The following is a 27,159-nucleotide window of genomic DNA, read 5'->3' as shown; positions in this document are numbered from 1 at the left end:
GTGGTGCCTGTTGGAAACCGGCATCGTTCAAGGGGAGCAGGAAACACTCCGAAAAAGTTCTGCAGGCAGTACTCCTTACAGGAGCAACGGTCCCTCACCAGCACCTGGGAAGATAGGTAGCCCTCTCGGCTGTGAGATCTTTTAGTAGTTGGAATAGTTTTTTTGTGTCTCGAGATTCTTCTCCTATTTGCTTTGTGTAGTATGTTTTTCATTTTTCTTTTAGTTTTTGTTTGTATTTTTGGTTCAGTTTTCTCCATGTTGTTTTTGTGGAGTCTTGACTGTTTTTCCTCCATTTCCTTTCTAGTTGTCTGCATTGTTTTTTTATTAGGAGTAGTTCATTGTCGAACCATTTGTCAGATTTTCTATGGATTTTGGTTTTGGTTTGTTCTGGAGCTAGCTCATCTAGAGTTGCTGTACTTAGCTGGCTCCATTGTGTGATGAAGTTTTCGGGGTTATAGTTTTGGATTATTGCATCTGTTTTCATCCAGAATTTGGTGGGGTCGATGTGTTTACGTGAGATATAGGTTATTTTTTGTGTGTTTGGTTTGTTTTTGCTGTTGGTCCAGTTGATATTGAAGGAGTAAGTATAGTGGTCTGATCAGAGGGAGCGATACCTATTTCCATTTGATGTGTTAATTTCTGGTTGTGTGGGTTGTTGGGTCATGTAGGCTGCAATGTCGAGTTGGTGGCCTTTTTCATGAGTTGTTTGAGGGTCTAATAACTTGTATGTTAAGGCCTCAAGGTGAGATAGTAAGATTTCTACTTGTTTGGAGGCTTGGTTTTCAAGGTGGAGGTTTAGGTCTCCTAGGATTAAGTTGTAAGTTGTCGTTAATGAGTTTTGGTAGATAAAGTCTTCAAATTTTGGTTTTGCTGTGTTCCAGTTTCCTGGTGTTATGTAGCAAAGCATGCAGTTTAGGGTGCCTTTGAGTGAGGAGCCTGAGAGTTGACAGGCTAGTAAGTCCATTTATCCCAGGACAAACAGGCAGCATATTCTTAACGCATGGATGACGTCACCGACGGAGCCCCGGTACGGACCTTTTTAACTAGAAAGTTCTAGTTGGCCGCACCGCGCATGCGCGAGTGCCTTCCCACCCGACGGAGGAGTGCGTGGTCCCCAGTTTCTTCGTTTCCGCGGAGCGAAGAAGACGCGTGTATTTTCAACGATCGTTGAATCCAACTTTTTGCCTTCCCGCTCGTGATTTTCTCTTATTTTTTCTTCCCTTGCCTTCGGGTTCTTTCTTGTTTTCATTTTCTCAAAAAAAAAAAAAAATTTGCTTTTTTTCCTTTATTTTCGATCCGGCCCCGGCGGGGCCTGTTGTCACCATACAGGCCTCCGGGTTTGATTTTGCGGAGGCTGTGTTTCCATTCATGCCCCCGCAGCCGGGTTTTAAGAAGTGCCAGCGGTGTGCACGCCCGATCTCCCTCACTGACTCACACAATTGGTGCCTACAGTGTTTGGGTCCTGAGCATCGGGCGGACTCCTGCACCCGCTGTGCCACTCTTAAAAAACGTACTCTGTAGAATCGACAGATCCAGCAGAACATCCTCTTCGGCACCGCATCTGCTATGGAGCCGACTGCGTCGACTATGGTACCGCCAAAATCGGCACCCACCACTTCGACGACGCCCGATCCCTCATCGGCGTCGCTGGCGCCAGGTAAGCCGGCTAAGAAGCCTTCCACCTCCCTTGAGCGCCCTCCGGCCACAGTGGCGACACCGGCCCTACCGGCTTCACGCCGACCCCGGAAACTCTCCGCCCCGATCTCGGTGAGCGCCTCGTCATCGGCCTCCTCATCACCGGGGCATGGAGCGGCACCTAAGAAACCGAAGCAGAGAAAAGCGGTTCCGGTGCAACCCCTGGATGACCGCATCGCGGCCATCCTCCAAGGCATATTACAGGAACAGCTGCAGCAACAACTCCAGCACCTGTTACCGACCCTCCTGGCACCACTCCTTTCGGTACCAGACCGGCCCGAGCCTCGCACCGTCCAACCGGTATCCACTCCATCGGTGCCACTTAACTCTTCCATGCCGATTCTCTCGGCTGAACACCTCCGTGCCCATCCCGTAGGTCAGACCCACGCTGCTGCCAATCCTCCTCGGGACCAGGCAGGGAACCGATCCCCCCGGGACCGAGACCAGCACCGTTCTTCCCGAGACCAGCTCTGATCTTCCTCTCCCAGTAATGTCTCGGTGCGCTCTGGCAAGTCTCTGTCTAAAACACACCATACTGAGCCTTCCACCCCGATATCTCGACATGCGCACACTGATGTCAGGGACCCGGACTTATGGGAAGACTCCCCTCCCGGTACCGAGGAGGACGCATCGTCATCGGACGAGGAGCCCTCAGCGCCCGATACCACTTCTAAACCTGAGCAATCCTCTTTCTCCAGGTTCCTCAGGGAGATGTCAGCGGCTCTCTCTATCCCTCTAGAGTCTGACTCCAAAAAATCCCAGGCCTTTCTGGAGGCCTTGGATTTTGAACAGCCTCCCAAGGAGTTTCTCAAGTTACCCGTACATGACATACTGCGGGAAACTTTTTATAAGAACTGGGAGAACCCACTCACCGTCCCCGGGGCCACCCGTAAGCTGGATAGCCTTTACAGGGTCATCCCGATCCCGGGTTTTGACAAACCTCAGCTGCCCCATGAGTCTCTCCTAGTTGAGTCTACCTTGAAGAAAACTCAGGGCTCCAAGTTTAAGTTTCAAGTTTCAAGTTTATTAATTGGCTTGTTGAATCGCTTAATCAAATTTCTAAGCGATGTACAGCAATATACATTCTTAAGGAAACAAAAACAAAACATACACTTAATTCATTATAATATAAACAGAAGGTATGAGGGGGTGAAATACATTTTTTATAGTAAAGAGAGAACATATAAGGAAAATACAAAAGGAAGTTGGTAGACAAGTAAAAGCAAAAAAAATTCACTAAAATAACTCAATAAAATAAAATTTATAGTTACTTTGCAAATGCATCTTTAAACAAAAAGGTTTTTAACTCGCTTTTAAATTTGCCAAACATCTTCTCTTCCCGTAAAAACATGGGAAGCGCATTCCAAGTCTGAGGTGCTGTACATGAGAAGATAAATTGTCTTCTTGTACTAATAATTTTTAGCGAAGGAATTGACAAAAGATTCCGTTCACTCGATCGTAAAATTCTTTGAAGTGAATAGGGGATGAGTAATCTAAATAAAAATGCTGGAGTCTTATTTTCTAATGTTTTAAAGATAATTGTACATAGTTTATGAGTTATTCTATGAATGACTGGTAGCCAATGAGCCTTTTTAAGGAGTGGTGTCACATGATCAAATTTTTTAGATTTTGTTATTAATTTAATTGAAGCATTTTGAATTATTTGTAATCGTTTAATTTCTTGAAAAGCAATTCCTGTAAAAAGTGAATTGCAATAATCGATTTTAGACATCACCAGAGAGTGAATAAGAATATTAAGTGCTTTGGGACAGAGGAATTTGGAAATAGATAGAATTTTACGCAACCTATAGAAGGTAGTTTTAACAATACTACTAATGTGATCATGATAATTAAGTTTATTATCAAAAATTACTCCTAGGATTTTAGTATTTTTGACTAATTGAAGAGGAACATTTTGAATCAGAATAGGAGCAACTAGAGAAAAACTTTCCTTCCAAGGGAAAAGCATAATATTTGTTTTTTTAATATTGAGGGCCAATCTGTTTTTGTCTAGCCAATGATGAATTTGATCAAGTTTTCCATTAATTGTTAAGATTTCATTTAAATTGTTATTGTTTAAGGGGTACAATAACTGTATATCATCAGCGTAGGCAAAAACATGAAATCCTATAGATTGACATAAAGTCAATAGTGGTGCCAAAAATATATTAAAAAGTAAAGGGGAAAGTATAGATCCTTGTGGAACCCCATGCGCTATTTGTGAAGGTAAAGATGATGTATCATTAAAAATTACTGTAGATGTGCGATTACTGAAATAAGATGTAAACCATGCTAGAACATCATCTGTAACCCCAATAGATTGAAGTCTAGCAAGGAGTAATTGGTGATCAATCGTATCAAACGCTGCTGAAAGATCCAGTGATGTTAAAAGCACCGATTGATGATGGTCCAAGAAATATTAAATTGAAGTTGTCATACCAATTAGTGAATGTTCTGTACTATGGTGTTGTCTAAAACCAGTTTGATTGGGATGTAACACATTTGTTTGCTCAACAAACTCTGAAATCTGGTGGAAGACAATTTTTTCAGTTAACTTTGCTAAAAATGGAATGTTGGATATTGGTCTATAGTTGGATAAATCAGAATGATTAGCATTTTTATCTTTCATAATGGGTCGAATAAATGATTGTTTCCAATCTAGTGGAACAGTTTGTTGTTTTAAACTTTCTGTGATTAATACCTGAATCCAAGGTCCAAAGATGTCAAAGTATTTTTTGAGAAGAAACGGTGGTATTTGGTCTGCTTTTGAACTTCTGATATTCAGAGTTTTAAGAGTAATTTCAATCTCCTTAAGGCTAGGTATTTTAAATTTTGAACATTTTGAAAATAATATATCTTGATTATTTTGATCTAATTCAGTTTGGATGTTAGAATTTTTAAAAGATTTTCTTATATTAGCAATTTTTTCGTTAAAATAGTCGGAGAGTTCCTGAGCAGTGGGAATTTTGCTGTTTAAATCAAGTGGTTTTTTTTTGTTAGGTATAATATTATTGAGGATGGAATATAAGATAGAGGGGTTTTTGGCTTTGACTATTTTCTCAGAGTAATATTTCATTTTAGTTTGATTTATTTTTGCTTTATAGAGTTCTGAGTGTTCTTTGTAAGATGTAAGATTAGTTTGTGTTTTATTATTCCTCCATCTTCGTTCAAGGGCTCTTAATTGTCTTTTAAGAAGTAAAAGTTCTGCAGAGAACCATGGATTACAAAATTTTCGATCCGAAATGATTTTAGTTTGAGTTGGAATCAAATTATCTAAGGTGGCTTGAATAGCCATATTCCACATATTGGTTAGATCATCTATTGAACTAGTAGAAAATTCGGAAAAATCAAGATTCCATGTTGCTTGTAGGGATTCTGATGAGAGATCCTTAAAATTCCTATAACTAATTGTTTGACGTTTAGTTTTCTGTTCAATACTATGAGTATTATAAGTTAAAGAGATCAGAAAATGATCTGACCATGGAACTGGAAGACAATGGTTTACCGTGAAATTACTCTTTTCTGAAATAGGAATTAATACTGTGTCTATAGTATGTCCTGCTTGGTGAGTTGCCTGGTTTATTAATGAACTTAAGTCTAGTTGATTGATATAAGAAAGAATGGTATTAGTGAAGAGTGAATATTAAAATCACCCAAAATTAGTGGATTTAAGGATGAGCTACCAAATTCAAAAAGCAAGGATTGTAGAAGAGTAATATTCTCTGAATTTACTGGAGGAGGAAGATAAATTAGTAATACATCTATTTTGGGTTTAGTTTGTATGGTAAGTTGGAGATATTCAATTGGAGCGTAACCTGTAGATTTATCAACCTGTATTAGTAATGAATCCCTGAATATTACTGCCAGACCTCCACCCCTCCTGGCAGAGAAGGCAAAACGATGGACAAATTTGGCAAGCGCCTTTATCAAAACGCAATGCTGGCCAACAGGGCGAACAATTACACATTTCATTTCTCTTTTTATATGAAACATCTGGTACAACAACTGTCCGCCCTTCAGAAATACATTCCGGAACGCAAAGTTCCGCTCTTCCAGCAGCAAATTTCCAGCCTCCTTCAACTGCGGAAATTTATGGTGCGCTCTATTTATGATTCCTTTGAGCTGACCTCCCGTGCATCTGCCATGGCCGTTGCCATGCGCCGCCTGGCCTGGTTGAGGGTATCTGATTTAGACATCAACCACCAAGACCGCCTAGCCAACGCTCCCTGTCTTGGGGATGAACTTTTTGGGGAGTCCCTAGACTCAACCACCCAGAAGCTCTCGGCCCATGAGACCAGATGGGACACCCTAGTTAAACCTAAGAAAAAGGCTCCACCTGCTCGCCCTTACAGACCACAGTCCTCGTATCAGCGCAGGTTCTCTGCCAGACCCCTCAATCCGCCTTCACAGCAACCTCGGCGGCCCCGTCAACAACATCAGCACACTCAGGCTCGTTCTCAGTCTAATCAACCTGCCAAGCCTCTCCCTCCTTCAAAACCCTCTCAGCCCTTTTGACTCCTTTCTCCAGGGCATTGCCAGTCTTCCTCCCTCATTGCCTCTTCCTCAACCAATCGGAGGAGGTCTCCAACTCTTCCTCAGCCGTTGGGAGGTCATCACATCGGACCTGTGGGTCCTCAACATCATTCGCCACGGCTACTCTCTCAACTTCCAGACTCTTACACCAGACAATCCTCCCGTAGAGTCTGCTTCTCACGCCTCCCAAACCCCCCTCCTCCTGAGGGAGGTCCAATCCCTCCTTCTTCTCAATGCCATCGAAGAGGTGCCTCCGGACCAAAGGGGTCAGGGATTCTACTCCCGCTACTTCCTGGTTCCCAAGAAGACAGGAGACCTTCGTCCCATCCTCGATCTCAGGGACCTCAACAAGTGTCTGGTCAAGGAGAAGTTCAGAATGCTCTCCCTTGCCACGCTTTACCCTCTTCTCTCTCAACACGACTGGCTATGTTCCCTGGACCTCAAAGAGGCCTACACTCACATCCCCATCAATCTGAATTCACGTCGATACCTCCGATTTCAGATACAGCACCGCCACTATCAGTACAAAGTGCTACCCTTTGGCCTCGCATCATCACCCAGGGTGTTCACCAAGTGCCTTATTGTGGTGGCGGCCTTCCTCAGGTCTCACAACCTCCAGGTGTTCCCCTACTTGGACGATTGGTTGGTAAAAGCACCTACATCTCCGCTTGTGCTACAAGCCACTCAACACACCATCTCTTTCCTCCATCTCCTGGGGTTCGAGATCAACTACCCCAAGTCGCATCTGCTTTCCACACAGCGACTTCAGTTCATCGGAGCTGTTCTCGACACCACTCTGATGAGGGCGTTTCTCCCCTCCGACCGACACCGGACCCTGCTCCACCTCTGTCGTCAGGTGCTCCTTCATCGTACCATCCCAGCTCGACAGATGATGGTCCTTTTGGGCCACATGGCCTCGACGGTCCATGTACTTCCTCTGGCTTGACTCCACCTCAGGACACCTCAGTGGACTCTAGCCAACCAATGGTCACAGACCACGGATCCTCTTTCTCATCCCATCTCTGTGACATCGTCTCTTCAGCAATCTCTTCGATGGTGGTTGGACTCCTCCAATCTTTCCAGGGGTCTACTCTTCCATCTACCCCCTCACTCCATGACCATCACCACGGATGCCTCCCCCTATGCGTGGGGAGCTCACCTGGGAGATCTTCGCACTCAGGGTCTCTGAAGCCCTCAGGAGCGTCTACGTCACATCAATTTCCTGGAACTCAGAGCCATGTTCTATGCTCTCAAAGCCTTCCAGCACCTTCTATACCCTCAGGTTCTTCTCCTGTGCACAGACAACCAAGTCGCCATGTACTACATAAACAAGCAAGGCGGCACCGGATCTCCTCTCCTCTGTCAGGAAGCCATCCGCATCTGGACCTGGGCCACGGTCCGCAGTCTCTTCCTCAAGGCCGTCTATATCCAGGGCGAACAGAACTCCCTGGCCGACAATCTCAGCCGCATCCTTCAACCTCACGAGTGGACCTTGGATCCTCCCACACTCCGCTCCATCTTTGCTCGCTGGGGCACTCCTCAGGTGGACCTCTTTGCAGCTCCTCACAACCATCAGCTGCCCCAGTTCTGCTCCAGACTCTACTCCCCTCATCGTCTGACCTCGGATGCATTCCTGCTCGACTGGACGGATCGGTTCCTCTATGCCTTTCCTCCGCTACCTCTGATGTTGCGGACTTTATTCAAACTCCGCAGGGACAGGGCCACCATGATTCTCATCGCTCCTCGGTGGCCTCGACAACACTGGTTCTCCCTCCTACTTCAGCTCAGCTCCAGGGAGCCCATTCCTCTTCCTGTGTTTCCTACTCTACTTACACAGCAGCATCTGTCTCTACTACATCCCAATCTGTCCTCGCTACACCTGACAGCTTGGTTTCTCTCGGGCTGACCTCTCCAGAGAATCTGTCTCAGCCTGTCCGTCGCATTCTGGATGCCTCCAGGAAACCGGCCACCCTCCAATGTTACCATCAGAAGTGGACCAGGTTCTCCTCCTGGTGTCTCCTGCATCATCACGATCCCACCTCATTGGCGGTGGAAACTGTGCTGGACTATTTGCTCTCTCTATCCGATGCTGGCCTCAAGTCTACCTCAATCAGAGTCCACCTCAGTGCCATCACTGCGTTTCATGAGCCTATCCTCGGAAAACCTCTTACGGCTCATCCTCTGGTATCTCGCGGTTCATGAGAGGCCTCATCAATGTCAAACCACCTCTGAAGCCTCCTCCGGTCGTCTGGGACCTGAATGTGGTTTTATCCGCTCTCATGAAGCCTCCCTTTGAGCCTCTTGCCACAACTTCGCTCAAACTCCTCACTTGGAAGGTGCTTTTCCTCATTGCCATCACCTCTGCCAGGAGGGTTAGTGAGATGCATGCACTGGTGGCAGATCCACCGTTCACTGTTTTTCACCATGACAAGGTGGTTCTGCGTACCCATCCTAAGTTCCTTCCCAAGGTGGTCTCGGCTTTTCACCTCAACCAGTCCATTGTGTTACCTGTCTTTTTCCCTAAACCCCATTCTCATCCTGGGGAACAGGCGTTGCACACGCTGGATTGTAAACGTGCCCTTGCATACTACCTTGACCGTACCAGGGCTCACCGCTCATCCCCTCAGCTCTTTCTGACCTTCTATCCTAACCGTCTAGGTCGTCCTGTCTCCAAACGGACGCTGTCCAACTGGCTTGCTGCCTGCATTGCGTTCTGTTACGCTCGGGCCGGTCTCTCACTGGAAGGTGCTGTCACGGCCCACCGGGTCAGAGCTATGGCTGCTTCTGTGGCTTTCCTCCGTTCCACGCCCATCGAGGAAATCTGCAAGGCTGCCACTTGGTCCTCAGTTCACACGTTCACCACTCACTACTGTCTGGATGCCTTCTCCAGACGGGATGGACGCTTCGGCCAATCTGTGTTACAAAATTTATTTTCCTAATGGCCAACCATCCCTCCTCCCTCTCTGTTAGCTTGGAGGTCACCCTTGCGTTAAGAATATGCTGCCTGCTTGTCCTGGGATAAAGCACAGTTACTTACCGTAACAGGTGTTATCCAGGGACAGCAGGCAGATATTCTTACGTCCCGCCCACCTCCCCGGGTTGGCTTCTTAGCTGGCTTATCTTAACTGGGGATCACGCACTCCTCCGTCGGGCGGGAAGGCACTCGCGCATGCGCGGTGCGGCCAACTAGAACTTTCTAGTTAAAAAGGTCCGTACTGGGGCTCCATCGGTGACATCACCCATGCGTTAAGAATATCTGCCTGCTGTCCCTGGATAACACCTGTTACGGTAAGTAACTGTGCTGTATGGGGTAGTAATTTTTCTTGTATTTTTAGGTCTATGGTGTTTTGGGCTATGATTGCAGTGTTTTTGGCTATGGAGGCAGTGGTAGCTGGCAGGAATCACTGCCATGTTGGTTTTGGTGTTGGCCATGGAGAAGCCATTGCCCCTCATTCCTGTGTCTGGTTCAGCTGCCAAATGGCCCATCTAGTCTGTCCATCCGCAATAACCATTATTTCTTTCTCTCTCTGAGAGATCCCACGTGCCTATACCAGGAATTCAGACACATTCTCTGTCTCCACCACCTCTTCTGGGAGACTATTCCATGCATCTACCACCCTTTCTGCAAAAAAGTATTTCCTTAGATTACTCTGGAACCTGTCACCTCTTCACTTCATCCTATGCCCTCTCATTGCAGAGTTTCCTTTCAAATTAAAGAGAGTCATGTGCATTTACATTACATAGGTATTTAAACGTCTCTATCATATCTCCCCTCTCCCGCCTTTCCTCCAAAGTATACAGATTGAGATCTCTAAGTCTGTCCCTTATGATGAAGACCACATACAATTTTAGTAGCCTTCCTCTAGACTGACTCCATCCTTTATATTTTTTTAAAGGTGCGGTCTTCAGAATTGTACACAATATTCTAAATGAGGTCTCACCAAAGTCTTATACAGGGGCATCAGTACCTCTTTTTTCCTACTAGCCATACCTCTCTCTATGCAACCTAGCATCCTTCTAGCTTTCGCCGTCACCTTTTCAACATGTATGGACATCTTAAGATCATCACATACAATCACACCCAAGTCCCACTCTTCTGTCATGCACATAAGTTCTTCACCCCCTAAACTGTACTGCTCCCTCGGGTTTTTGCAGCCCAAATGCATGCATGACCTTGCATTTCTTAGCATTAAATTTTAGCTGCCAAATTTCAGACCATTTTTCAAGCTTCGCCAGGTCTTTCTTCATGTTATTCACACCATCCGGTGTGTCTACTCTATTGCAGATTTTGGTATCATCCGCAAAGAGGCAGATCTTACCTGACAACCCTTCAGCAATATTGTTTATAAAAACGTTAGAAAGAACATGCCCAAGAACAGAACCTTGAGGCACACCACTGGTAACATCCCTTTCCTCAGAGTGATCTCAGTTGATCACTACCCTCTTGTCACCTTCCACTCAACCAGTTCTTGACCCAGCCCATCACTTTGGGACTCATCCCGAGAGAACTAGGTTTATTTATTAGATGTCTTTGTGGAACACTGTCAAAGGCTTTGCTAAAATCTAAATACACCACATCTATATTTGTTTCCTAAATAGCGGGCCATACATTTATGAGTACGCTAATAAAAAGGTACCCCAATTGTACAGTCTTCATCTTATTGAGGAAGTAGTCAGCAAGGGTATGGGCATTGGGTTGAGAGAGCTTTTCAGACAAACCTAAATTTGGGGGCATAGTCATGGTGCGTAGTGAGCGAAATAGTTTTTTGATATTGAAGTTGTCATTTTCAATTTCATGAGCATAGTGGGCTTTTTTTTTTTTTTTTTGGCTTATGCAATATTGTATTTATGTGTGTTGATCGCAGCCCTCCATGCAGTTTTGTGTTTAGGTCATTTACTTTTTTGCCATTTCCTCTCAAGTTTGCGGCAAGTTTGTTTTTCTGTTTTCTTTGTTTTTGTTTTTTGGATAATTTTTATTGAAGAAATTAGGGAACAGACAAACTGAAACTCAGCAGAACATACCAATAAAATAGAATACAAATTAGAAGAAAATCAGTCCATATCAGAGGGCTCATCCACGCATGCTTGAGGGACAAGAAACCATACAGAACAAAATAGTAAGAGTCAGTCTCCTAACCAGGCAGGTAGCAAAAGCTGCAAGGCAGTGCACAACAATGAGTGACCCAATCCCCCAATTTCTTATTTTTCTTTGCTTTATATCCCCAATCCTCACTGCCTGCATGCTCAGCCAGGAGGTCACCAACACGCATACACCATCCATCCAAACTTATAAACAAAACAAGACAAGACAGTTAAGACAATGAAGGGTCACCTCCATCCCCTCCCTCCCACCGTCCCCAATGTGAGAGACTAATGGTAGGTGAAGAAATGTCCACAACGCTTTATAGGCCTGGAGATCAGCGTTCAGGGTGGATTTGTAATAACATAATTCAAAGCGGGCCACCACCACCATTTGATGGATCCATGGTTTAACAGGCACATCCCCCTCCTGCGTTCAGTATTTCAAGATAATTTTCCAGACAACCAGGAGTGCCACATAAAGAAATGCCTCTGAGGGACAGTCAAGCTCTGCTCACGTACTATAGTCCCATTCAAGGTCTCTTTGAAGTACCAGTTGGAGCTGTTGAAAGGAACGATTCCAAAGAGTAGGTGAGGGCATTCTAAAAAGGAGTGGATAAGCATGCTAGCAGTCTGCCCACATTTGGAACAAGTAGCATCAACCCATAAATGTATCTGAGCCCCCCAGGCTTTAGTGATGTAGGCCCTATGTAAGAGTTTGAATTGGGTTTTCTGTAGTGCTGCAGATTTCACAAACTCATACAATATACCAAATAAAGCTACAAAGGATTACGGGGTATAACTGGTATGGAGGTCTGTGTTCCATTTGGTCCTAAGGTTCCCCATGGGAGCAGAAGAGTGCTCTAGGCCATACCAAAAGGAAAGAGAATTCAGCAAATCTGGGACATGTAAGAGATAAGAATGATAAAGAAGGGGATAATGAATAGATCGGAGAAGGTTATCATGCCGCTGTACCAGGCCATGGTGTGCCCTCACCTGGAGTACTGCGTCCAGCACTGGTCACCATACATGAAGAAGGACACGGTACTACTCAAAAGGGTCCAGAGAAGAGTGACTAAAATGGTTAAGGGGCTGGAGGAGTTGCCATACAGTGAGAGATTGGAGAAACTGGGCCTCTTCTCCCTTGAAAAGAGGAGACTGAGAGGGAACATGATCGAAACATTCAAAATAAGGGAATAGACTTAGCAGATAAAGACAGGTTGTTCACCCTCTCCAAGGTAGGGAGAACGAGATGGCACTCTCTAAAGATGAAAGGGGATAGATTCAGTACAAACGCAAGGAAGTTCTTCTTCACCCAGAGAGTAGTAGAAAACTTGAACGCCCTTCCGGAGGCTTGAATCCCTCCAGGGATTCAAGACAAAGTTGGACAAGTTCCTGCTAAACTGGAATATACACAGGTGAGGCTGGACTCATTTAGAGCACTGGTTTTTGACCTGGGAGCTGCCGTGTGAGCGGACTGCTGGGCACGATGGACCACTGGTCTGACCCAGCAGCAGCAATTCTTATGTTCTTATAGGCATCCAGCGGGCTCCTGTGCCAAGATTCCCCGTAGGTTTGCTGGAGGTGGGTACCATAATGCCGCGCTTGTAAATAGGCATAAAACTGAGATTTGGGCAACTCCCAGCATTCTTTAAAGGTATCAAAGGTAGAAAAAGCATGGGTATCGGGATCTATCATGTCAAAAAGGCAGTCGGCCCCCCTAGCTGCCCATTCCCCAAATGGCCTGGGAGACCTCCCTGGGGGGGAAGTTCGGATTGCCACAGAGCTGTAAAAAGGGGGATGCCCACGGGGATCTATCCTGAGCCAGACACCACCACCACCAAGCCATACAGAAAGGGCGGAGAAATCGGAGTGTAGAAGCCACATTACCACCTGGGCTCAAGGGGCTATGTAATAAGTTCAAGAAAGTAAAAGGCACACATCACTCCCTCAGCCACCCCAGGGGAGAGAATCTCTCCACCCCGTTACACTCTCATGTATGAAGCGCAGCAAAGCCGCTACATTATATGCCCGAAGATCTGGTAAGCCCAAACCCCTCTGCCTCTTGGCAAGCATCAATTTGGCATAGCTGATACGTGTAGATCTGTTCCGCCAAAGGAAAACTCCAAAGATAGAGCGAAGCCGGCCTTCATCCTTCCGAAGAAGCCAGAGTGGTACAGTCTGTAGTGGATACAATAGTTTAGGCAACATTATCATTTTGATTAATTCCGTTGTTCCAAAAAGGGACAGTGGGAGATCCCTCCAGGCGTGGAACAAACTCCTGATTTTATCTATCTGATCCAAAATGTTGCACTTATATACCACCCTTGGGTCCGAATGAAGATAAGGGAGAACCGGCATGGCTTACCAGACAGGTGAGGGAAGCCATAAAAGAAAAGAAGGACTCTTTCAAAAAATGGAAACACATGAAAACAACCGAAGCATGGAAAAAACATAAAGATGATCAGAAGAAATGTCACAAGGCGGTGAGGGATGCCAAAAAGGACTATGAGGAAAAAATAGCGCAAGAGGCCAAAAACTTCAAGCCCTTCTTTAGATACGTGAAAGGGAAAAAACCCGCAAAAGAGGCGGTGGGACCCCTGGACGACCAGAGAAAAAAAGGGTACATCAAGGAAGATAAACAAATTGCAGACAAACTAAATTCCTTCTTTGCGTCCGTCTTTATGGAGGAGGATACCACAAAAATACCAGAAGCAGTGAAAGTGTTTAGTGGAGTAATAGAAGACAGCCTCACCACAGTTGAAGTGGAGTTGGACCAGATATACTACCAGATCGACAAACTTAAAAGTGACAAATCCCCTGGACCAGATGGAATTCACCCGAGAGTCTTAAAGGAATTGAAGGTTGAAATCGGAGAGTTATTGCAAAAACTTGCCAACCTGACAATCAGAACTGGACAGATACCAGACGACTGGAAGATAGCGAACGTCACGCCAATTTTCAAAAAAGGATCGAGAGGAGAACCGGGCAACTACAGACCTGTGAGCCTTACGTCTGTCCCTGGAAAGATGGTTGAAGCACTGATCAAGGATAGCATAGTCCGGCACTTAGATACACACGACTTGCTGAAACCCAGTCAACATGGATTCAGGAAAGGGAAATCATGTTTAACGAATTTACTTCAATTTTATGAGACCGTGAACAAGCAAATTGATAGTGGAATGCCGGAGGACATAATATATTTGGACTTCCAGAAAGCGTTCGACAAAGTTCCACATGAAAGACTTCTCAGGAAACTACAAAGCCATGGAATTGAGGGAGATATACAAAGGTGGATAGGCAAATGGCTGGAAAACAGAAAGCAGAGAGTGGGCATAAATGGGAAGTACTCAGACTGGGAGGAAGTGACTTGTGGTTGCCCCAGGGCTCGGTACTTGGGCCGATCCTATTTAATATTTCTATCAATGACCTGGAAGACGGAATATCCAGTGAGATCATTAAGTTTGCAGACGACACAAAGCTATGCCGGGCAATCAGATCGCAGGAGGATAGCGAGGAAGTCCAGAGCGACTTGTATCAGTTAGAGAAATAGGCAGAGCAATGGCAGATGAAGTTCAATGTGGAGAAATGCAAAGTAATGCATTTAGGAAATAAGAATAAGGAACACGAGTATAGAATGTCAGGCGCAACTGTGGGTAAGAACGAACAAGAAAAGGACCTGGGTGTACTGATAGATAGGACCCTGAAGCCATCGGCACAATGCGCGGCAGCGGCAAAGAAAGCAAACAGAATGTTAGGCATGATAAAGAAAGGAATCACGAGTAGATCGAAGAAAGTCATAATGCCGCTTTATAGAGCAATGGTCAGACCACACTTGGAATACTGTGTCCAACATTGGTCTCCCAACCTAAAGAAGGATATAAAACTGCTGGAGAGGGTGCAGAGACGAGCAACGAAGCTAATAAGAGGTATGGGGAACTTGGAATATGAGGAACGACCAAGAAACTGGGACTGTTCTCCCTTGAGAAGAGGAGGCTGCGAGGGGACATGATCGAGACGTTCAAAATACTGAAAGGCATCGATAAAATAGAGCAGGAAAATAAATTATTTACATTGTCCAACGTGACACGGACAAGAGGACATGGTTTGAAGCTAAGGGTGGACAAGTCCAGGACAAATGTCAGGAAGTTCTGCTTCACGCAGCGAGTGGTGGACGCCTGGAATGCTCTCCCAAAGGAGGTTATTAAGGAATCCACTGTGATAGGATTCAAAGGCAAATTAGATGCACATCTCCTTATGAGAGGCATAGAGGGTTATGGGTGACTAAAACTACATCAGGTGTATACCTGACAGGGCCTCCGCGTGTGCGGATCGCCGGACTTGATGGACCATGGGTCTGATCCGGAGATGGCAGTTCTTATGTTCTTATATACTCCGAGATAGCGCATAGGCTTACACACCGGAGGGATTTGCAATTGAGCATGCCAGGGTTCCCGCGAAGGACCAGCAAGGGGTAGTAATTCAGATTTTTTACAGTTGACCCGTAAGCCCAATAGGTCTCCAAAATCCTGAACTATGCGTAATGCTATCTGAAGATGAAGCAGGGCTTGGTCAAGAAACAGTAAAATGTCATCCACAAACAGGGTAAAACGACACTCCCCGTCCCCCACCTGGATCCCCCGAAGGTCCGTGCTGTTACGGATCGCAATGGCCAGAGGCGCGATGGCCAGCACCCCTACCCCTATGGCAAAATTCAAAGGATTCAGTCAATCCCCCATTGATGATAAGTTTGGCCCAGGGGTTAGTGTATAGGCCCTGGACCCACTGCACAAATGATCCAGTAATCCCATATTCCGGGAGTAGCCAAAAGAGATATTGCCAGGATATGCTATCAAAAGCCTTTTCCATATCAAGGCTAGCTATCGCAGAAGTCCCCCCCCCCCCCTTGCCCCAGTGCTCGTGAATGGCCATCAGAGCTTTAAGGAGATTCATCGAGGCATATTGGTGGGGAACCAACCCCACCTGCTCTGGGCTGGTAAGAGTTGGCAGGAAATGGTTCAAATGGGACGCCAAGATATAAGCCAACAATTTGACATCAACAAGATGGGTCTATAAGATACCACCTGCGAATGATCCTTCCCCGGTTTTGGAAGCAAAGTGATATGGGCCAGGTTGTGCTGAGGGGCATGACCAGTAGAAGACAAAGATTGAAAATACCTCTGCAAGGGCCTCAGTAACAGATCGGACAGGAGTTTATAATATTCATTCACAACCATAAGAAACCTAAGACAAGTCCGAAAATTCTTCGACAGAAAACAATTCCAACTAGTGGTTCAATCACTAATCCTAGGCCTAATAGACTACTGCAACATACTATATCTCCCCTGCCCAGCAACCATGATAAAACAACTTCAAACAATACACAACACAGCCCTAAGACTTATCTATTCATTGAAAAAATACGACCACGTCACAGAAGCATACCACGACTCACACTGGCTCCCAATACAAGCCAGAGTACACTTCAAATTCCACTGCCTACTATTCAAAGCTAAAAACGGAAACAGCCCTTCCTACTGGAACAATCGACTTACTCAATCTACCTCAGCCAGACAAAGGAGAACCCACACAATATTCACACACCTGCCAACCAAAAATGTCAAACGAAGAAAAATGTATGATAACCTACTGGCCACCAGAGCAGCGAAACTGGACCGACAACTCATCAATCTGCTGACTTTGACCGCAGACTACAAAACCTTCAAAAAAGAAACAAAAACCCTACTCTTCAAAAAATTCATAAAACCAATATAACACAACCAAACATGTTCCGAACGCTTCCGGCAATTGCCAACTACTCGTTAGCAAATGAGAAAATGTTCTTATTCCTTAAGTACTTCTTAATATCTTAACAATATGTACTTCTTATTAGAATAACAATTCTTATGTAATCTGCCTTGAACCGCAAGATAAAGGCAGAATAGAAATCACTAATGTAATGTAATATTCCGGGCCAAACCTGTCCGGGCCCGGCGATTTAGCTAGGGTGAGTTTTTTTTGATTACCTTGCATATCTCCAGAGAGGTAATGGGTGCATTAAGAACCGTCACTTGCTCCGGAGTTAGTCTCGGTAAGTCCAGGTTGCGGAAGAACTGGTCCCGTTTGGTGACTGAGAAGTCTTGCACCTTATATAAGGTGTGGTAATCCACAAACTGAGCGCGAATATGACGTTCATCCGTAAAACACTGATCCTTCCCATTTGGTGAATGAGTTGTTTCTTCCTATGGGGCCTCACCAAATTCGCCAGTAGCTTGCCCGCCTTGCCTCCCCATTGATAAAATTTGAATTTCTGAAAGTAAAGATCAGTCTTGGCCTTCTGATCCAGAATGTCGTTGATTTGGGACCAGATGGTTTTAATTTGTTGTGCCTCATGGGCAGTCAGCGTCCCCTTGTGAAGGTGATGAAGAGCTGCCAACTGATTGGAAAGGGTCAACAGGGCTGCACCCTGCTGTTTGAGTTTAGCAGCGGTGTATTGCATGATAAGCCCTATCATTACTGCCTTAGAAGCTCCCCAATAAACCTCAGGGGTCACGTCTGTTGTGTCATTGTGTTGTGCATACTAGAGTATGACACGGGGAAAAAATTTGTCACTGTCCCTGCCCCGTCCCCGCAACCACTGTCCCTGCCCCGTCCCTGCAGCATCCATACAAGCCTCAGTACTGCAATATTTAGCTTATTCCTTCCTTATAAATCAAAGTTCTGGCTGCTGAACTAGAGAAAGAGATGTTCAGCTGGAAGGGCTTTGTTTATAAATTTTTATCAACACAACTAATATACTACTTTATCCTAAAGCAAAAAATAAATAAATAGAAAAAATTTTTCTACCTTTGTTGTCTGGTTTCTGCTTCCCTCATCTTCTCCTCATTCAATTCCTTCCATCCACTGTCTGTCTTCTCTCTGCATCTTCCATTTGCTCTGTTACTGTGCCTCTCCTTTCACCCCCCCCCAACACACACACAATTGGTCTGGCACCCATCTTCTTCCCTCCACTCCCCCATAGTCTGGCATCTGTTTTCTTCCCTTCCAGCGTCTTCTCCCCACTCTCTCTTCCCCATTCCCTTCAGCATCTTCTCCCCACTCGGTCATCCCCATTTCCCTTCAGTGTCTTCTCCCTACTCTCTGTTCCCCATTTCCCTTCAGCGTCTTTTCCCAATCTCTCTTCCCCATTTCCCTTCAGTGTCTTTTCCCCACTCCCCACTCTGTCTTCCCCATTTCCTTTCAGCATTTTCTCCCAACTGTCTTCCCCATGTCTTTTCAACATCTTCTCCCCACTCTGTCTTCCCCATGTCCTTTCAGCATCTTCTCCCCACTGTCTTCAGCTTCTTCTCCCCACTCTGTCTTCCCCATGTCCTTTCAGTGTCTGTTCCTCTCCACCCCCCCTTCAGCGTCTGTTCCTTTCCTCCACCACCCTTCCCTCTCGCCACCTCACTGCCCTTCGGCACCCCTCGTGCAGCCCTCTCCCTCTTTTCTACCTACCCAAATCTATCTATCTCCCTCCCTCCCCTTTACCGGAAGTTGCGTCAGAGGAGAAGCTTCCGCCCACACACGCATGCTACTGCTTGCAGGCTCCGACGGCTTTGTGAAGAAGTTACTCAAAACGCGCCGCGAAGGTAAGGGGGAGGGAGGGAGATAGATAGAATCTTGCTAGCCCTGTTTCTCTACCTTGTGTCTTGTGTGAGTGATATGTTTCTTTCCCATCTACATGATGGCGTTCTTTCCTCTTTCCCCAAAAAAATTTTAGATTGTAAACTGCTTAGTTCTGTCCTGTATGGTTGAAGTGGTATAGTATATGTAAAATAAATAAATAAGCTTTATCCCTATCCCTATTCCCCCTCCCATGTCCTTAAGTACATCTCTTCCAAATCTTCCCCATCTATATCCTAGTTCCCTATCAGAATCTATTTCCCCCAAGTCCAGCATCTTCCCTGTGTACTTCTTTCCCCTCTCATAGCCCTGTCACAGTGTGCTGGAGATAGGCCCTGTGGATATGTTCAGATTTGGACACAAGGTGCCTCAGCCAGTGGGAAAGAGAGATGGGTGTTGTGTGTCACGGGGCAGAGTGAAGGTGCCGCTTTCTTGAGAGGAGTTGGAAGGGTTCTGATGATGCTGCCTGCCATAGAATACTTTGCAGGACTCTTTGATGTTGATGCTAATTTTTATCCCTTTCTCTTTGTTTTCTTATCACAGTCTCCTCCGAGAGAAGGCAGCCAAGGTGAGCTCACGCCAGCTGACAGCCAATTGTGAATGAGCACATGTATGTAAGGAACTTCTTATACTGCAGAGGAGAAAAGTAGTTTGTGTGTGTTGTACATACATTTGAACTTTGAAAGCATGACAGCCACAGCCTGTTGAGCCACACACAAACACCCCCTTGGTAAGATGATGAAAGGTCAGGATTCTGCTAGAATGTTGATGAGAATATCTATTTGTAGACCCTTTGGTTGATTATATCCAGTATACATAATCACAGACCACAGTGGTGATATGGAAAAGTTATGTCTTACCTGATGACTTTCCTTTAGTCCTATCAAACTATTCCAGACACAAATGGGTTGTGTCCATCTACTAGCAGATAGAGACAGAGTATCATGCTGCCTAGAATGTTCAGTATTTTGAATAAGGTTAAGGGTCATGGATTTGCTCAAATTCGTGATAGCCAGTATTGAAACTTTGAGACCAAAGGTCTCAATTTGATCATAACCTCATACACTCTGCTGACATGCAGATGTTTAATTGAAGTCAGGAGAAATGTGGAGCAAAGTGTTGCCCATTACATCCCAAGAATTTGCATGTTTATTTTTTGCTGTTTTCTTTGCTAATGGGAAGAAAGAGGAAAGGCGGTGGTCAGGGGGAAGGTTGCAGCCTTCCCCCTGTGTTTCCTCTCGATCGATGATGGATTGACATGTGCAACGTCGGGTGATACCAGTGTCTGTAGACGGGCTGCAGGAAGAAGCAAATAGTTTGTCTTCTTCCATAGCCACAAGAATATCTGTGAGTCTGGACATGAGGCAGCCAGCCCCTGCCGAACCCCACAACTTACAGAGATAGTGCTGGAGGGGAGAAAGCCCTGGCAATAGATGTCTGAGGAGAGGAAGTTTCGGCAGTTGGTGTTGGAGGGATGCCTGACACTGGAAAAAATTGCCCGGCATTGGAGGAGCAACTTCCGGTGCAGGTTGGGAGAGTCAGCCACCTGGTGAGTTCGGCGGCATAGTCTTTGTTGTGGAAAGTGGAGAGAAAACTCTGGAGATTTTAACCCACTAGATTCCATTTGGACTGCTATAGAAGGACTGGGTAAAATACTGTCTGTCCAATTTGCAACATATAATTCGTTATTTCGTACTGCTAATGAAGAATTTGTGTTTAATTAACTTTCCTAAAGTTCCTCAAATATCCGTTTAGATTAGAAACTGTCTGAAATTTTCAGAATCCTCATATCCACAGATTCTAAAGGCATATTATCTTTCAGTTAAGGTAAAGCAAGTGGACCATCCTGATCTCTCTGCTGATTCACTGGAAGAAGACGGAGAGAAAAAAATATGGGTTTAACAACCTTTTTTTTTTTTTTTAGAGACTTCATTGGAAGTTCTTGCTGTCCCTGCTACTTTAAATTGCTAATTTTTTTTTTTCATTTAAGGCAGAGAAAGATTGTATTTTGAAACACTGTTTTCAGTGTAAAAATCCTGATTTCTGTGGCTTTATGAGAGGGTACAGAAAAGTTCTGAGCACAAGCAAGAAAGGAATTATGTGGAGCCATGAAATTTACAAGTTATTCCACATATTCACCCCTAAGTTCAACACACTTGGTACATCGTGTCTGTTTCTGTGGTTCACGGAAGTTTCGCCCCCAACATTTCGCCCCCAGCAATTCGCCCCCAGGTATGTTTTGCCCCCGGAACTTTCGCCCCCACACATTTCGCCCCCGGATGTTTTGCCCCCACACATTTCGCCCCCGCACATTTCGCCCCTGAGCGTTTTTCCCCTAGTATGTATGTATGTGTGACTGCTACATCAATACCTGACCTAGATTTTAATGTTTGTGATGTATTCTGATTATAGTCGCCAGTGCTAAATTCGGCCATTTCGCCCCCGCACATTTCGCCCCTGAGCATTGGCCAATCTGGCGCCAAAATTGGCCAATGACTTTGCAAAATTCTACAGAGGTTGATCCCAGAAGCTCTACACTTCTATAAATATAACGGGTTCTTGCCTCTTGGTCATTTAGTCCTTACGATTTCCGAATTGGCGCTTGATTAATTGATCTGTGTAGTGATTTTTTTATTTATGGATTCAGTTCTTTCAAAGCGTGGCAAGAAGAAGCTAGTTTACGAAAATCATATTTATTTATTCTCTAAACGAACAGCAGATGACAGCCATGCTATTTGGGTATGCGAAAAGCGGTCAACGTGTAAAGGACGCGTTTGGACTCGAGGAATTGATGGCGAAGTTGTGAAAATCGTAAATGCTCATAATCATGCAGCACAGGCAGCAAGGCCTAAAGCAGTTCGATTAATCAATGAAGTTACTGCCAGGGCAAGGTTGACACAGGAGACGCCACAGCAGATTCTCAGTGAGGTCATTTCAGGCAGCCATGCAAACGTTGGAGCGCTTCTGCCTAGAAAACATTCGCTAAAGAGATCAATTCGAGCGTTAAGACAACTCGAGGGTATGCCGCGGCTGCCTCAAACCATTGATCAACTCGTCATCCCGCCAGAATTTCAGGAGATCATTATCAATGGAGTCCAACAGCAATTTCTTTTGTGGGACTCGGGTAAACTTTTCTCTTCAAGCTATTAGCATTATGTACTCGTACATGTAGGCGTTATTTGCTTGCATTTTATATCACTTTGTGGCACATAAAATGGCAAAAAATTTCTTAATTTATTAGAATTGGTCAAACAACTTGTCACCATACATGTAACAGTTCAGAATTTTGAGAGGGAGGCCCTCGGGGGGGGGGGGGGGGTGGAGGAACATATCCAAAATGGTCTCAAAAATAGCCACAAATGGCATCGTTTTTCTGAAAATCAAGTATGTCTGAGTCTTCTAAGCCGTTTTAAGCGTTTTCTTGAATTATTGTTGCTATATAATCTTCCAAATTTAATTTTACTGAATTGCTTCGTACAATTTTTGGTAGAATTTTAGTAGAATTTGTCAAACATTCCATTAACGTAATAGCTCAAAAAAATGAAGAAAAAATATTTTTTTTGTCTTTCGGAATTTTTTGATGCCAGTGAATAGAGCTCGTCGAGAAACGTCGAACCCTGACTATTTCTGACCCTTTTTTGGACTTTGAAAATTTGGCGGACCCCCCCATGTATGGACAGGACAATATGTCCCGTCCCAACTGAGGGGTTTCCTCCATCCACCGCCTAAATTTATGCCTAAATTATTTTTATTTTTATTCAGGGACTGGAACCAGCCGAATATTGATATTTGGAACGAGGGATAATCTCCACTCGTTGGCACAGAGCAGTGAATGGTTCGCTGATGGCACGTTTTCTACTGCACCAGCTTTGTTCGAGCAGCTTTATACGATTCATGCAGTTCACGGTGGTGTCATCATTCCAGCATTGTACGCGCTGTTGCCGAACAAGACCCGAACAACCTATCGACACATGCTGCAGCAGCTTAAGAATATGCAGCCAGGTCTCCAACCGCAGCAGTTGATGACCGATTTTGAACAAGCTGCAATTCAAGCGTTTGAAATCGAGTTTCCTAACATCGAGAAAACAGGCTGCTTCTTCCACCTGTCGCAGTCAATATGGCGAAGAGTTCAGAATGAAGGATTGAAAGTGTGCTACCAAAATGACCACGAATTTGCCCAGTGGATCCGCATGATACCAGCTCTTGCTTTTCTGCCTCCGGTCATTGTTGTGCAATCATTTGAAGAGCTGCTGGACGATCCCAACTTTCCAGAAGAAGCAGTACCCATTGCCAACTATTTCGAGGACACCTACATTGGTCGAATGAACCGAAGAGGACGCCAGAATCCATTGTTTCCAGTTCAGTTTTGGAATGTTCATCAACGAACGTTGAACGGCCAACATCGGACGAACAATGACGTCGAGGGCTGGCATCGCAGCTTTCAAGAAACCTGCGGCTCACTTTTCCCCAATATATACCGCTTCATCAACTGCTTGAAAAGACAGCAAGGCCTTCACAATTTTGAAATCACGCAGATTATAGCCGGCAATCCTGTCAATGCGCGAAACAAGAAATACGCGGCGATTTCTGCAAGGATTCGGCGTATTGTGGAGGACTTGGGCAATCGAAATTTGATCGACTATCTCAGAGGAATAGCATACAATTTTGAATTTTGATTGACGTTTGTGCTTCTGACTTTTAGGTTCACTTTATCACTGTATTTCATTTTACTTGTTATTTGACGGTGTTGTGTTTGGACTGTTATTTCATTTGACAGGTTAGTTTTTGTTTTGCACAGTAAAAAATAAAATAAAAAATAAAATGATAAACATCACAGAAATCAATGACTTCGCTCTGGGGATAAAGGAGACATCTCCCCCAAATTTTCGATTTTTGAAACAAATCACCATTTTAACATGATAAAATAAAGCAAAAAAAGTAAATTATGTATTTTGGTCCTCTCAAATTCTGAAAAATCCGGTTTGGTCCCGGCGGACCAGTGACTTCTCTGACAAAAATCAGGTAAAAAATACCTACTTAATCATTTTACCTTTTTTTATTTTATTTTTTCATCATTTTAATCTTAATCATTCATCATTTGTGAGACATATTATTGATGTAGTACACATAATCCAACGCTCAGGGGCGAAATGTGCGGGGGCGAAATGTGTGGGGGCAAAACATCTGGGGGGCAAAATGTGTGGGGGCGAAAGTTCCGGGGGCAAAACATACCTGGGGGCGAAATGTGGGGGGCGAAATGTGAGGGGCGAATTGCTGGGGGCGAAATGTTGGGGGCGAACCTTCCGGATCCCGTTTCTGTAACCCTTCCAAAAAATACTCTGATGTCTGCTCACTGAAGTACTGCTCCACTGCTGCAATCATCTCGAATCACTCAATTTGTCACCCTTTCAAACTCTTTTTAAGGTTTGGAAATATAAAATAGTCAGATGGAGCAAGATTTGGTGAGTAGGGTGGATGGTCCATGCATTGAAACACCAAGTGCGTCAAAACATCCATCGTTTTGCCAGCCTTGTAAGTAGATGCATTATCCTGGAAAAAGAGAACTCATTTCTGCAGCTTCCTTCTCCTTTTTTCTATCAATACCTCCTTTAATTGGCAAAGCAAATTACAGTAGTATTCTGCATTAACTGTTTGGCCCTTGGAGGATAGTCATTACAACACCTTCTTGATCCCAAAACACTGTGGCCCTCACCTTTCCTGCTGACTTTTGGGTCTTGAATTTCCTTGGCCCTGGAACCTGAATGCCGCCATTGCATGGACTGTTGATTTGTCTCAGGATCATAGTGGTGTAACCATGTTTCATCTATGGCCTCAAAAAGTCTGACCATGTTAGCCCCTTCTACAGAAAACTTCATTGGCTTCCAATTGAAGCAAGGGTCATCTTCAAATTCGCCTGCCTCTGCTTTAAAACCTTGACTGGATCATCCCCGATATACCTGTCACGTCACTTTGTGTTCCCAGGCTTTAATCGAACACGCAATGCCCACCTGTTTGCCTTCCCCTCGCCAAAGGGATGTATTTACAAAAGATTCCTGGACAAAACCCTCTCTTTTCAAGCTGGCAAATGGAATGATTGCCTTACCACCCTCATCTCTCTTGCCCCATCCTACCTATCCTTCAGAAAATCTCTCAAAGCTTACCTCTTTGATAAATTTCTCTAACCCCATCCTTCCTTCCTTTCCTCTCCTTCCTCACCTATATACCTCTTCTTCCCCGGATCTTACTATCCTCATCCTGCACTCCCTTGTAACTGTATATATTCTTTTCTCTCCTCTCTTCATCCTTCCAAAGTATTTTAGATCAATGTAGTCTTGTTAGAATATTTATTTCTTATTTTTCCTCTATCTCTATTTTTCACTTCTTTGTTATTCTCCAGGTACGTTAGTTAGATTATGAGCCTTCGGGACAGTAAGGAAATTTCTAAGTACCTATCTTACTTTTTAATTTTTACTGTTACTGGTTACTTTACCCTGGTTAATCAGACTCTGCATCTTCGCTGTAAATGTACAGTCTCTTCTCCTGTAAATCGCTCTAAACTGTTTTGTGGTATTGCGGTATACAAAAATAAAGTTATTATTATTATTATTAACTAGTCATTCCAAAATGTTGACACTGCAAAATCAACTTGGAAGTATTCTCTTGACATCATTTCTCATCAGCATTCAAACATTTGGACACCCACTTGACTGATAGTTTCTGCATACCTAGCTGCTCGTGGATTATACATCCAAAACATTTCCTGAATATCTGTAGTGTCTCAGCAATTGTTTTAACCAATATTTGCCAATCTGCCAAAATCAGGTCATGGACATGGCCAACAATTTCAAGAGGTGACACTGTTTGAGGCCTCCTAGACATTGCTGCGTCTTTGGTCTCAACCTCCACACTGAAAGTGTGGAGAATGATGGGCATTTGTCACTCAATGTTTGCATCATATATTCATGGGTTTCCTTTGGAGTTTTCTTCTGTAGGAATAGGAACTTCATGATGGCTTAGAGTTCTATACTTGAAAATTCCACACTTTTGTTGACGTGGTTCAATCAATGATCTGAAACAGTCAAAATATAACATTATGATTCTGCAAATTAGAACTTTGCAAAATAATGCTTAGAAATTAGGAAGTTGGTTGGGCTGAGAACTTTTCAGCACCCCCTCGTGAAGTAAAAATGTTTCCTGACGTCTCATCTTCTGCATATAGTGAGATACAATAGTACCCCACAGATGATCAGTGCTATTTTGCAACCCAGATGGTTGCTGCAGTTGCCCTGTGCAGTATAAGTGGGTGCAGAAAGCTTGCAGCCCAGGTGGTCGGGTGTGAAGAACAGGGAGATATAGTAAGAGCAGAGCATTACATTTAGAAGTGCATCACAGGTGAATGGAACTACTGTGCAATTGGGAAACCGAGCCAGTTCCAAATTAGGAGGAGTGTGTGGCGCAGTGGTTGGATCTACAGCCTCAGCACCCTGGGGTTGTGGGTTCAAACCCCGCGCTGCTCCTTGTGACCCTGGGCAAGTCACTTAATCCTCCATAGCCCCAGGTACGTTAGATAGATTGTGAGCCCACCGGGACAGAGAGGGAAAATGCTTGAGTACCTGATTGTAAAAACCGCTTAGATAACCTTGATAGGCGGTATATAAAATCCTAATAAACTTGAAACTTGAATTATCACTGGCTACCAAACTTCTTTGGCTGTATTTCAGAAATAGTGCTACCATGTTGAATCTGGTAAACTAGATGAGTAGGCTCATGTTGAAGCAGATTATGACCATCTAATTTGGTAGAAAACCGCCAACAGTTGAATTGTATGGCTTTGACCAGATAGAAAATGTAAACATAATGAAAAAATAAGAGCCAACTGAGACAGCTCTATGTATAGTTGAGCAATTCACTTTAGAAGATTTTTTTAAATTTTTTATAATGAGTAGAAAATGACTCTGGGACAGAAAATAAAGGAAAAAGGGATCCTCTTTCCCTCGCTGAAACAGATTTCTGTATCGCTTGTAGACAGATATAGTCCTTACGAATGGGATATATGCCTCACTGCTAGCAGCAAGTGGAGACTGAGCACAAAGTTGTATATCAGGCTAGAATCTGCCTAGCAACTCAGTCTTCCTCAGTCTCCGTTAAAGCAAGTGGTAAGACTAATTCAGTTCCCCTCTTAGTACT

General features: G+C 44.5%; 1 protein-coding gene across 10 annotated transcripts in view; it reads left to right on the top strand.

Moving 5' to 3' along the window:
• The window catches only part of GPS1 (G protein pathway suppressor 1), a 285,648-nt gene that overhangs the window by 242,274 nt on the left and 16,215 nt on the right, over nt 1–27,159 (top strand). For 8 of the 10 annotated variants that reach the window (XM_033962205.1, XM_033962199.1, XM_033962200.1 and 5 more), the window contains one exon: nt 19,516–19,572. In XM_033962205.1, coding sequence (XP_033818096.1) covers nt 19,516–19,572 — 57 coding nt within the window. Of the gene's footprint in view, nt 1–19,515; nt 19,587–27,159 lie in introns of those variants that run through there. The other 2 variants (XM_033962197.1, XM_033962201.1) reach the window with 2 other exon arrangements.

Source organism: Geotrypetes seraphini, chromosome 10 (assembly GCF_902459505.1).
Source record: "Geotrypetes seraphini chromosome 10, aGeoSer1.1, whole genome shotgun sequence".
Taxonomy (NCBI): domain Eukaryota; kingdom Metazoa; phylum Chordata; class Amphibia; order Gymnophiona; family Dermophiidae; genus Geotrypetes; species Geotrypetes seraphini.
This window is presented reverse-complemented; position numbering and strand designations above follow the sequence as displayed.